Raw genomic sequence first — 13,455 nt, forward strand, 5'->3', positions numbered from 1 at the left:
GTCCCGTCTCGTCCCGTCCCGTGCCGACGGGCGCTCTCCCCTCCCCTCCCCTCCCCTCCCTCCCTCCCTCCCACGCCCCTGGCAGAGGCGGCTCCGGCCCCTGTGAGAGCGGTGACGAAGTCGCACCCGCCCGCTGAATTTGGGGCCGGTCTGAAAGAATGGCAGTAATGGGCCAGAGCGCTCCCCTCTGAGCTCAGTCAGGACGGGCGGGCAGGCGCAGCTCGGTCCCCCCTCTCCCCCCCCCTCTTGCCCTCCCTGGCCGTCGGCCCTCACCTTTTGGGAACTGTTTTGGAACCATGAAGGCCTCTTGTTCTTGTACAGACAACCATTGTCCTCCACCACCCCTATCTCCCCACCCCCCACCCCCCCAAGTCTTTTTTTAGACTAGGATGCTTTCTTAGGTTAGGGTTTTAAAGGACACTGGTGAACACTTTAGTACACCTCAGTGCACATATGTGTATAGTACACCACGGTACACATTTGTGCATAGGACACCTTAGTGCACCTACATCTTTAGCAAATGTCAGTACGCACGTATGTATGTAGTACACCTTAGTACATACATCTATGCTGTACACATTAGTACAGGTATGTTGCTTTGAATGTCACTCTGGAAATAAAGCTGCTTGCTATACGATTGGATTGTCATGTCATAAACCGCCCTCACCTAATATCGAATAATCCATGAAAAACAAATTTCATGGACAGTATATTTCGGATGAGTGCAATGCGTGGCTCAGTGAGATGAAGACCTCTTTTGCTTGGAGCGGTGTCAGATTGAGTCATGTGAGCAGATTGAGCGCAAGGTAACACAAAGGTGACATCGTACAGTTCCTGTCGTGTTGTGCTAACCTCAAACGGACTCATTTATGTTTGTCTGGGACAGGCGCTGATCTCCCAATCTGTGGAATCAAAACACACGTGACCTCCCCAAAAACCCCCCCCTAACCCTCCACCCCTGCCCGTTCCCCAAGCGGCCCCATTGGTGTCCACGCAGGGGGGCCCCAATCCCTAACACACAGGCGGCACAATTCGCAACTGCAGCCCTTTAATTGGCTTACCGCGCAGAGCTCTTGATTAAGGATAGTGTCACGTTTCCGATTCGGAGAACGAGGGCCGTGCGCGAGGGCCTGCACCGCATGCTCCGCCTTCTCGGGTTGCCAGATTTAGAATTCGTCGAAAACCGGAACAACGTGCACAGCTGGAAATTACGAAGGGGGATGGCGAGCTGTCGGGACCAATGGCAGACCACGGAGGAGAAGAAGGGGCGGGGGGGGGGGGTGGTTGCTATCACTGTTTTGTGGAAAGGGAGGGTGGTTGAGACACAAATCCATTACCAACTAACTGAAAATTCTTTCAATCAATTACTCAGACTGGACATTAAATCGTCTGGCCGGGACCACAAGTAATCTGAAAACCGGACGTTCCTGTCGAAAAAACCGAGCCATCTGGTAACCCAGCCGCCTTCCTGATGGACCCTTTACCAGAATCACCCTCCCACCCTATCTGTCTCTCCCGCTCCCTCTCTAACACACTCGCCTTGTATTGCCATCGCTTGAATATGCAGCAGCAGGTCATTATAAAGGAGGGCTCCACAAGAGTGAGACACAAACGGCGACGCAAGCGTGATGACACGGTGCGGGGGGGGCGGGGCGGGGGGCGGGGCGGGGCGGGGTGGCAGGATGCAGCGGCTTTGAGGAGTCACAAGCAGCGGCGAGGGAGAAAAGGACGGGACCCTCGGCGGCCGGCCGCTGCTCCTGACATTTCGCCGCTTCCTGCACGGGCTGGCTGGCCTCCAGAGCAACAGCCCCCCCCCCCCCACCCCCTCGTGGCTCACTCCCATCTGGACCCGCATGTCCGACGGCGTTCAGCGGCCAGTTATACTCCAGTAAAAATCACCTCTTGCGCAACGTTCAAAGACGCCTGGGAGATTGGGGTGATGGCAAGAAAATAACCTGAAGGAGTTTTTTTTTAATTTTTTTTTTTTATATATAGCCATAATTTCTTCTTTTTCTTTTTATTTCTTTCTTTTGTTTTCTTTCTTTTCCTTATTTCTTGCTCTCTCTTCAGCCTTCAGGCGGCTCACCAAAACGACGTCTTCACATTTCGAGCAGGCCTAGTGTGCGCCTGAACTCCAAAATCAAGGCAGCAAGAGAAAGAGGCAGAGAGAGAGAGAAAGAGAGAGAGCGAGAGAGAGAGATCACAGCATAGCAGCTACACAGAGCATTCAGATCTGCAACATTAAAGAAGGAGTAATTTAATCCAGACCCTGCTAAAAAAAACTGAACCTTTTTTTTTTTTAAACCTATCCATGGGCTATGAGGTGCCGTATCTTTGGCTAAGAGTGGAGAAAGCAAAAGAAGAAATTCTGTTGAGTCACGTTTTTTAGGCAGATTCCAGCCCTGTTCATGTTCCTAGCAGCTAATCAGGGCTTACTGGAGAACGCCTAAAAAACAAAAGAAAGTGGACAAAAACAGGAGGTGAAAATTAAGGACCTCCTGCAAGGGAGGAGTGATCTAAAAAAAATAAAAATGAGAAAATGTTTGGATCAGAAAGACTGGGTGAAGAAACAGTCCTGAACGCAGACCACATGGCTTGATAAGATGAGAATAATAAATAAGTGTTGTGAAATAAATGCAAATGTCTTCTTGGTGACCTTGAGATTAGGGCCTGATTCACTAAGCCTTTTAGCATATGCAAAACCTTTTAACATGTGCAAAACTGATAGCACAGATAACGATTGGTGCAAAACCAATGCTATGACCAATGGTCATGTTGTTGGTCTTGCATGTGTTAGAAGCCTTTGTACAGGTCCCAATAAATCAGGCCCATGGTGCACTAAATGCAATCTACCAATATATCATGTTATATGATGCAGTTACACCATTCTGTGGTTGCCGCGAGTCATGTGACTCGAATGATAAAGGGTGCTTGGTTTTAATGTACACCTTCGACAGATAAAGGGGACTATTGTGCATTATCAAGTGGCATAATGGACACGGCTATTGTACCCGTGAGCAAGGTGCTTAGCCTGAATTGCTTCAGTATATATCCAGCTGTATAAATGGATGCAATGATGTGTGAAAAAATAAATAAATAAAAAAGATTAAAAAGTTGTGTAAGTCACTCTACTTCAGGCTAAATGCCTGAAATGTAATGTAATGGGCACACTGTGTAATCATGCATTTAGGTTATTTGGTATTTACATTGCTGAGAAAGGGAACGTTCCAGAATGGAGAAGGATACCTGGAACTTTTCATGGGGTGAAAAAGCTGAATCGGGGGGGGGGGGTGTATAACTGAAGCAGTGCTTTTTTAAAAAAGAAAAAAAGGTACTTTCATTCTCTTTGTGAAGACGATACTCACAGCAAGCAGCGGCCCATAGGGACACATAACTTCCAGGTCCGTCCTGTCATTTTTCATCTCTCTCTCTCTCTCTCTCCCTCCCTCCCTCCCTCCCTCCCTCTCTCTCTCTGTCCTCCTGCACGTCCAGGTTAGTGCAACTCAGTGTCCTGCGTTGCCCTGAGAACAAGCTAACGGCGCCAGTTTGTATGCCCTCCCGAAACGGAGAGGTAAAATCTTGCTGTGGTGCGCCAGAGACTGCCTTGTGTACACACTGAGAAACGACTCTTCCCGCAAGAGCAGTCTTTGGCAGAGAGCAAAGACCGAATTGTCTCGCCTCAGTCTCTGTCTGTGTTTTGACTAACATCCTGTAAATATTTACTTTCAATTCATTTTTTGCAAAAGTACAGTGAATATAATATAATAGGAAAGAGAAAACCGTTTTACTTTTTACACGGGCTTCAAAAATTCAGGGTGAATTTTTAAGAAATATCTTGTCACATTTTAGGACATTTATTTTGTTACTTACTATCAATAGATTAATAACACAGGAATATCCCACGGTGTACAACAACACATGTGGCGATTTCAAAAACTAGACTTATCCCAGTGTGCCTTACAAAATAACGTCTTAAAAAAAGAATTCCTTCATGCAATACTTTTTAAAATAATTGTGATGCAGTCGTTCAATCATAGCACACTAGTGTGTGTAGCGAAACACAAGACCTGAGCCAATCAGGGCCCATGAATGATTGAAGAGCTCAGGAGAATGTTTTAAGTGCTACAAGTCTGAGAGGTTATCCTCTCAATGGAGCCTCATTCACAAAAATTATTCTTACTTTTGTTCTTAAAAATGTTCCTGCAAAAAAACAACAACATGAGATTCATGGCACATGTGCAGACCTTTGTTTTTGTGCATATCCCAGGTGTATGAGATGACGAATGCTGGCTGTTTGTAACTTTTATGCGCTTCATGTGATTAGCATAAGGAAACAGCCGTGAACAAATACAGATAAGAGAAAAATTATGAATGCCTAAATGTTCAGTGTACACACTTTACGATCAAATTCAATCATACGCATGTTTGGTGAATGAGGCCCATTGTGAAAGCATAAACACTTGCACATTTCTATCTTGATAAAGTGGACGATGGATGTATTACCTTTAAAAGGACAAAAGAAATGTGTGGCATGCATAGCATACGCTTCTCAGAAAACATACGGGAACTATTGAACATAAATCCTGAATAAAAGCATAACTGACAGAGCTGTTCTCCCTTCAAACACACACACACACACACACACACGCACACACATTCACTCTCTCTCACACACACACATACCATACACACACACACACACAGACTCCCACTCTCTCACACGCACACACTCACTCTCTCTTTCTCTTTCTCTCACACACACACACACGCACACACTTGCACACACATATACTCACTCTCTCACACACATACACACACAAACTCTTTCTCTCTCTCTCTCTCTCTCACACACACACGCACACAAACACGTTCACCCAAACGCAAATGCCAAAACCTTAAAAAAAAAAAAAGGATGGGGGGGGGTGGGGTCTGTGGGAATGCCAGGCACCTGACACCTGCAGCCCTGTGTGTCCAGCGACCAGCTGAATTCTCAATCAGTGTGCGCACGCCTGCCTTCACCGTGACCTCAGAGGCACAGAGGCCTTGACCTCCCAGTGGGTGACCTTCGACCCCAGCGCATGGGCCAAGCAGGTGAGGCTCCGCACAGAGAGGGAGGGGGCAGCATGCACAGATGGGAACTCTCCCAGACCTGCGCTCCCTGTGGCCGGCTGACCCCCCTACCCCCCCCCCCCCCCATCCATTGTAACTATTAACTATATTATACCCTCTAATGGTGCCTCTAATTATCTATAATAGGGTTTGGAAGAGTTTTTTGGAAAGCATTTGGAGGAACACATGTTAACTGGGCATTGTTACTTCAGAAACTGGACCTTCTTGCTCAGAGTAATGTGTGAATTTGCGGCTTGAAGGGGAAAGGAACAATTTGGGGTTTTTTTTTTTTTAGGAAACAAATTATTTTATTTGTTTTCTTACAATGACCAATAGAATACAATTAAATATATGGGGCGTGTTTAAATGGATGCTATGATTCACTGAATCACTGAAACTCATGTTATAGGTTAAATAAACATCAGAGATGCTTTGCTATAGCAAATTTATCATTTTTCGATACTTTTGCAAGTTCATTTTTTGCTCAGTGAGTACACAGCCGTTAAAATGAGTACTAAACTTAGCTGAACAGTGGGTGAGAGACAGAGTTTCCAGGGCTTTTAAAGGCATTAACCCTTCGTGTCAGATGTGTGTTGTTATTTCATGAGGAATTCCAATCTTGCAGATCTGGAGAAGTCTTCAGCCACTTGATTGGCACGCAAACGCATGATCAAAGATGCACCAGCAGGGCTTGAAACGCCTTATTTGCTCCCCCAAGAGATACCATCAATCAACTGAAGAGTTCAATGCAACCCCCAAGTCATCTGACACTTATAAAACCTGCGCTCCCCTAACGCTTTGCTTCCTTTTGCTTGGGACGCATCCATACGCAAATTTAATCGTGAGACACTTTGTTTTCATACCTTTCGTGACTTCAAACTTCAGGAAGACCAGCATTCATATTGCTTCCTTACAAACTTAAATATGTAAATGCTGATTGAAGACACATTTCACACGTGAAATTGAAGGTTAATGCTGAGAAATCTTGTTAAGGGCGGACAAAAGCGTATCTGCCATTGGCTGACGTGCGTCAGTTTTTTTTGCGTTCACACACACACATAACAAATGCACAAATAGGAAATAAATGCATTTACACACCACCTCTCCCATGCCAAACCTCTCACATGCACAATCTAAACCTTGCTTCTCCTAAATAAGGCCCACCCCCCCCCCCACCCCACACACTCCACACATCCCTGAGCAGCTGCGTCATTATAAAACTCTTTTGAACTTCTCACTAGATGTCAAATGCCACATGTGGCAGTTTAAGACAGATGTATTGCAGCTGCTTTTGAGTTCTCATTTCATCTCCAACACCACTCCCCCCACCCCCACCTCACAAACTTTGTTCTAACAGCATCCCACCTCCACCCACCCACCCCTACTCCAAAAAAACAACTCACAAACCTCATTCTAACGACAACCACACTCATACCTCCCCAAATATCTTAAGACCTTCTTTACCGTGATGTCATAACACCCCCCACATCCATAAACTCTGATCCCCTTCTTTTTGTAATATCTGCCCGGTGACCAGGTTTCATTCAGGTGTCCCAGTTCTAATGGGACTAGTAGGACACTGAACACCTCAACACCTGCACACATCACTGTTCCGCAAACCACCCACCCCCCACCCCCCACCTGCCCCCCTGACGACACCTCCAGCTCCACTGAAACAAATGAAGATGATATAGCACCAATCTTATCCGAAAAGGGTGGATGTGGGTGAAGGCTTTTCGTTTTAGTCCAGCTCTATGACATCTGATTCTACTTTCCAAGGCCTTGATTGAAGACTATGATTAGTTAATTAGTTGTGTCAGGTGTTGTAATGCAGGGCTAAAACAAAGACCTGCACCCACACCGGCCCTTTTTGCATAAGATTGGACACCCCCTGATATAGCTATATGATGGTACAAAACTACTGAGATATAACTGATCTGTAGTCTTCTTTCACAAAGCTAATCTGGGTAGAGATCTCACTGGTTCTGTGAACATCGCTCCCACAGAACCTATTAGCATAGTGTTAGCGTTGTATTTACAGTATTACACCGGCATAGTCTCTATAAGCAGAAAACCCTAAAAGACCCACAGACATGAGCGACTTAATCGCTTTACATTTACCTTGGATGGACTTATTTAATGAGAAGACATTTTATTTTTGAGAAAAATTTTTTTTAAATGACAAAAAAATAAACTAGGCTTAATCAAAAAAAGAGATATTGCTTTTATTCCTCTTAGTTTCAACAATCTGTCTACAAGGCGTTTGTAAAGGTAAAATGCATGGGTTTTGGCAGTGCCCCTTAAAAGAAGTTACCTATTTCTGCCAGTAGGTGTCACTAATGTGCTCTCAAGTAGTTCTTAATGCCCCCCTCTTTCCCCCTCAGAAACTACTGTACCTCACCCTCCCAGTCAAATGCACCAGTGCAGTGCATACAGGGAGCTCACAGCCTGTGCCCCACCTGATCACACCTCTTTAAAATGTTTTTTTCTTTCTCTTCTTCTCTTTTCTTCCACCCCCCCCTCCCCTCCCCTCTTTGGACCCCCTTTTTTCCACAATGGCTCCTCCAGTTGATTAGCTGTGATTACGGCCATGTCTGCACTGCTAAACAATTTAGATGTTTAAAATGTGATCCACCCCTGGGGTCTGGAAGCACTTCGGCAGACACACAGGCCCAGTGTTTCAGAAAGGGGCGCTCAGGTGGAGAGAGGGAGAGAGGGAGAGAGGGAGGGAGGGAGGGGTGGGGGGGGCGGGGAGAGAGTGGCCAACCGGTCCCCAGCCATAATCACTGTGACACTGACAAAAAAAAGAGAGAGAGACAAAATCCAGACAATTGGATCCACAGTATCACGCTTCCCTAACTCCGCTTTTCCATAAAACGTTACCGCGGCAACACCGGCTCTTCTCCTCGAATTCACAGGGAAATAAAAAGACCGCACAAGTCATAAAAAAAAACAAAAATTAAAGAATGACAAAACTGCTGACGCAAAAAAATAAAACTCAAACACTTTTCACAGATCTTCTAATTATGCACAGTCTTCCTGCCCTGTGTTGTGGATGTAGTATCGCTTGGTTTATAAAGAGGGCTTTAGCCCACGGGGGATTTCATTGAAAGGGGAAACGAACAAGCTCAATAACCACAGAACTGCTTTTACAGGGGGTGCCAAAACCCAAGCAGGACAATTTGTAAGAGTGAGGGGAAAAAAACAAAAAGCTTATGATACATATTTACATCGTGAGCATTTTTTTTTTTTTTACCTTTACTTCCATGAGCAGGCGCTACTAAGGCTTCTTGGTACAATTTATATGTCCATACGAGCAAGCAAATAAACAAACAAAAAAAAACAAAAAACAAGAACAAAAAGACAACAACAAGGAAATACACAAGGAATTTCACCTTTAGACAGAGACCTGCAGCTATCTGAGGGGATGTATACTGTCATCATTTTTATAATTATTTACTTTATTTTCGTTTCTTCAAAGGAGGATGATTCCCCTCCCCCCCCACCACAACTCAATCCCCACTTGTGGCAACAGTGGTAACAGGATGAGGAGGTGGCACGGTGTGTGTGTGTGTGTGTGTGTTGTTTAGGATGAATGGAGACTACAGTATACCCCTACAGATCTAGACAGTCGCAGGTCAACTCTAAATCAGTGGCTCTGCAAATGCTTGCTACAATCACCGTGGGTTAAAACTCTCAACATTTTGTATTTGTAACAAACACATTCTGCCCCTGGCTTTTCCTCTCTCTCCCTCTTTTTTAATACAAATTCACTCAAGACACAAAACATAATCTATCACAAAAAAATATTCTGTAGTGCTGGTACTCTGGAAATCAACAGCTTTAACTGAACAGTTAAAGGACTATTCACTGCTAAAAACACAAAAATCAAACACCTGGGATTCACTAAGGCTTTAAAACTAGTTCATTTCTGTGAGATGTAACAAACCAGTGAAAATAAATATTGTGACATACAAAGGGTGGAAATCATGGCCAGATTCCAGATTAAACGTGGACTATAGACTGACACGGTCCTAGCAGTGTGTCACTTTTTTAAAAGTACATCGAACAGTTTAAAGCTTGCCGAAATCGTCCTGTTTTAGCCATGAACGTGGCCTTGGATTGCTCAGGTTTTTAGGTAGCTGATTACATGCTGCAGAGTCAACAGCCAATGAGGTTAATTTTAGTGATGCCCTACAAATTAGCTGTGGCAAACCCCATTGGTTGGGAGGAACAGCACAGCTGAACGTAAAGACAAGTAATTTCCTCCTTTTAAATCATTTAAATTCTCTATCAGCATTGCTCTTTAAAATCAATCAATATTTCTGTACTGACTTTTAAGTCGTACTTTCAAATGGAAAAAAAAATGTAGAATACTTAACATTGGGAGGAGAAAGTGCAAATATTTTGGTGCCACTTCTTTATTAGAACTGGAACTTTTCTTCTTTCTGTTTTCTGCTGTCCCTCTCTCTGTGGATGAACGCACAGAGATGCTCTCGCTCTGCACCGCCTGCTCCCCGCCTCAGCTGCGAGACTCCTCTCCCTTCACACCAGACGACCTACTGGGGAGAGACAGACAGGCAGACAGACAGACAGACAGACAGACAGGCAGACAGGGGGAGAGGCACATTAGACAGCTCTTCTGGGGTTCGGCTCACAGATCCAAGCAACTATTGCGTGATGAGACAGCAACATTCCAAGGTATGCACATGCATGCAAGCACATGCACACACACACACACACACACAGGCGTACACACAAACACACACGCATGAGCACACACACACACACGCACGCACACATTCAAATGCTTAAACACATACACAAGCATACTCACACAGAAACACACACACACAACCATGTACACACACACACGCCTGCAAACACACACACACACGTGCACGCACACACACACACGCACACACAAACTCATGTGCTTAAACACATACACAAGCATTCTCACACATGAACACACACATAGCCATGTACACACACACACACACACACACACACACACAAACACCACATACCACACACCACACACACACATACACACACACACCACACACTCCCAATACAGTCCCAGGCGTGCAGAAGACAAACAGCAGAGTGAGCAGACAGTACTGCTGTAGGCACCACTTTCTGACAGACAGGCGATATAAAGACTCCAGAGCTGAGCTCATCCAGACGGAAGCAGGACACAAAACAAGCCAATGAGAGGCCCAGAGAGAAAGCAGGACACGAGAACAGCCAATGAAAAACGAGGTATTCATAAGCCCCTTCCCAAAATGCACCAGGACAAGGAGACGGGAGAGGGCAGCGGGTTTAGCACACCTCTGGTCTCCTCTCAAAATCAGACGCATCCTCTGCGGCTGGTGTATCGCTCGACTTCTCTTATTCTCTTTTGGTTCTCGCTTATCACTCACTTTTTAAAAATCTCATCTCTCTCCATTGCTTTTTCTATCTCAGTGATAGTGACTCTCCGTCGCTCTCCTGCTCTCCGTCTCTAATCACTCTCTCTCTCTCTCTTTCTCTCTCACTGTCTTCTGTCTCTATTTATCATTCTATCAGTCTCATTTTCTCTTCTCTCTCTTTCTCCCTGCCTTGCGGTCTCCTCATTTTACAGTGAATTAACTGTCTCCATTCCAAATCACCGAGGGTAGCGGGATGAGACCATGAAGCACCGCACTGTGTGCGGAGAGAGACACGCAGATGAACGAAGCACCGTCGGAGCACATGGCCGTATACGACATACTGCAGCGGTGATCCATTTCAGGATTTTGTGCCAACTTCTGCCCCTAATTATTATTGAATTAGCACAATAATATCCTGATCTGACACTTGTACGTGAACCAGCCACAGCCGCAGACCGCAAGTGCATCCTAAAGATTTCACCGCTCCGAACCACATGAGTGAGCCGGCGTAGTTTATAGAACTGTCAGAAAAAACTAAAACAGAAGGTAATCGGTTGGAACAAAAACCAGCACGCAGACCGGCCTTCCGAGAGCGGAGTTTTGTGCCCCGGGGCATGCTGGGTACGGTAGCAGCAGGAATGGGGTCTGCGGGACAGACACGGGGTGACGGGGGACAGAGACGGGGGACGAGGCGCTGGACCGGGGCGCGGGACTCCTTCTGGGCCAATCAGTATCAGAGCGGAACCACAGGCCTCGGGATCAGGGGAGGGGGGGCGGGCACGCAGCGCAGATTGCTTGCAGATGGTTTTGGGAGAGGGGAGTGTGATCCCCCCCCCCACCCCCAAGAGGGAGTGGAGGCGGAGGTCCCCGGTACTGAAGAGCACATCAGATGTGTGTGGGTCATGTTTGTGAGGGGGGGGGGGGTGGGGGGTTGGCTATGAATTAACAGCAGGGTGTGGGGGTGGGGGAGCAGCACAGGTGGAGCCATTCTTAGACTTTTTTAAGGGCTACACTGTGTGAAAAACCCACTCACCCGCTACCTTCAGCCAGGTCATTCTATATATTCTACATGGTACAGCAGCAACCCCTGATCAAGTTATTACCAAGGAGATTTTTAATAAAAGCTACAATGAAATACTATCAAGAAGAGAAGAATTATCCAGCACACACACACACACGTAGGTGTAGCGGCAGCAATGATATTGCGTAACCTTTTTTAAAATTATTTGTACCGTTTCCATTAAACTCTGAAACAGACATCATAATAAAATAAAATAAAACATTTTTGGTGGCTTTTTGTTTTTTCTGGGGGGGTGGGGGCGGAATGGAAAAACCTTTTTTCCTCTCAGTGAGATCAGTAAGTGCGAGCGCTCTCTCTACGTGCTGCGCCTCCATCTTGCACCTCCCGCTCGGCTCTGCAGTTAAATGGGGGTCAATTACAGGGCCCCAGAGGAACTGCGAGCGTCGCCTCCTTCCGCCTCCTGCGCCTCCTGCGCCTCCTCCGCCGCTCTTTCACAGAGAGCCGTGCTGAAATACCCGCGCCATTAACGACACAAAAACACCCCCCCCCTGCCCCCCCCCCCCCCCCACCACCACCCAAACCAGGACAGCCAAGCTCACATCTGATAAAGGGGAGAAACCAAATCTACTCTGTGTCTGTATCTCTTCTTCTCAAGAGGGCACTCTTTAAAAAAGTGGCATTGGAGATTTTTTTCCCCTTTTAGTTAGACTCTGTACAATCTAGTGTTTTTTTTTAATGTTCTAAGAAAGCTTGCCAAAAACAGACCAACATATTTTTTTTCTTCCACATTTGTGATGTTTGACAGTAATATGACTAATGCATCCATGCTATAACCTTCAGGCCGTATTTCCCTAGTATGAGCTACACAGTATTGCACGGGAATTCACAAAACCTTTTTTGCTGCAAAAAAAAAAAAAAAAAAAAAAGTCAGTCTGAGGAGAACTTAGTCGCTGACTCGCAACACAACAAGGCAAGGTGAGCTTTCCCAGGTACGCCACTGCGAAGCACGCGGACAATTAACACGTTCGCGTGCGCTGACACATCGCCATGACGTTAGCGTCCCATTAAAGAGAGCCGCGGCGAAGCAATTACTGCTAACGAGGCACAGGGATCGCCAAAAAAAAAAAAAACTTTTCTCGAGTGGCAGCTGCCAGAGAGAGTCATAAAGCCCCACTTAATGGGGGCGACATAGCTCAGGAGGGAAGACCGATTGTCTGGCAGTCGGAGGGTTGCCGGTTCAAACCCCGCCCTGGGCGTGTCGAAGTGTCCTTGAGCAAGACACCTAACCCCTAACTCCTAACTGCTCTGGCGAATGAGAGGCATCAATTGTAAAGCGCTTTGGATAAAAGCGCTATATAAATGCGGTCCATTTACTTAAGACCGCTGGGCTTATAACACCAGAGAGTCGCCCAGACGGGGGTTTCAGCGCTGAGGACGAAGCGAAACGGGCGTGCCTGCTTCAGGAGGAGCGCCACATCCACAGCAAACGAGCGGAGTCTGCCCGTTACAAAGCACACCGACATCCACAGCAAACGAGCACGGTCTGCCCGTTACAAAGCGCACCGCCATCCACAGCAAACGAGCGGAGTCTGCCCGTTACAAAGCACACCGCCCGGAGGCCGCGTTAGCGAATGACGCAGCGCGGCTCAGAGAGCCGTCCGGCGGGGCGGAGAGGGTTCTCCGGGGAGCTGCAGGACCCTCCGAAATGTACCCCCTGATGGTTTACTGGTACAGGACGGGCCGCTCGCGAGACGAAGGTAAACTGTCGAGACAGCAGAGCCTGACGAATAACTCAACCTGCCATGATTTTGGCAGAAGCCAAAAATTCCAGTCGGACGTGCAGTCGATGCCCGCACTCTGTTAATTATATATAGATAACAAGGTTTCTCTTATTTTAAGCCTGTCAATTAG

At 46.5% G+C, this 13,455-nt stretch overlaps 1 protein-coding gene across 10 annotated transcripts in view; it reads right to left on the reverse strand.

The window, feature by feature from the left end:
- Window positions 1-7,313: 7,313 nt before the first annotated feature.
- Window positions 7,314-13,455, reverse strand: part of smoc1 (SPARC related modular calcium binding 1) — a 56,076-nt gene continuing 49,934 nt past the window's right edge. For 9 of the 10 annotated variants that reach the window (XM_064315527.1, XM_064315592.1, XM_064315444.1 and 6 more), the window contains one exon: window positions 7,314-9,671. In XM_064315527.1, the coding sequence (XP_064171597.1) occupies window positions 9,632-9,671 (40 nt within the window). In that variant the 3' untranslated portion in view covers window positions 7,314-9,631. The remainder of the gene's footprint in view (window positions 9,672-13,455) is intronic. The other variant, XM_064315289.1, reaches the window with a different exon arrangement.

This window comes from Anguilla rostrata, chromosome 1 (genome assembly GCF_018555375.3).
Source record: "Anguilla rostrata isolate EN2019 chromosome 1, ASM1855537v3, whole genome shotgun sequence".
NCBI classification, from domain to species: domain Eukaryota; kingdom Metazoa; phylum Chordata; class Actinopteri; order Anguilliformes; family Anguillidae; genus Anguilla; species Anguilla rostrata.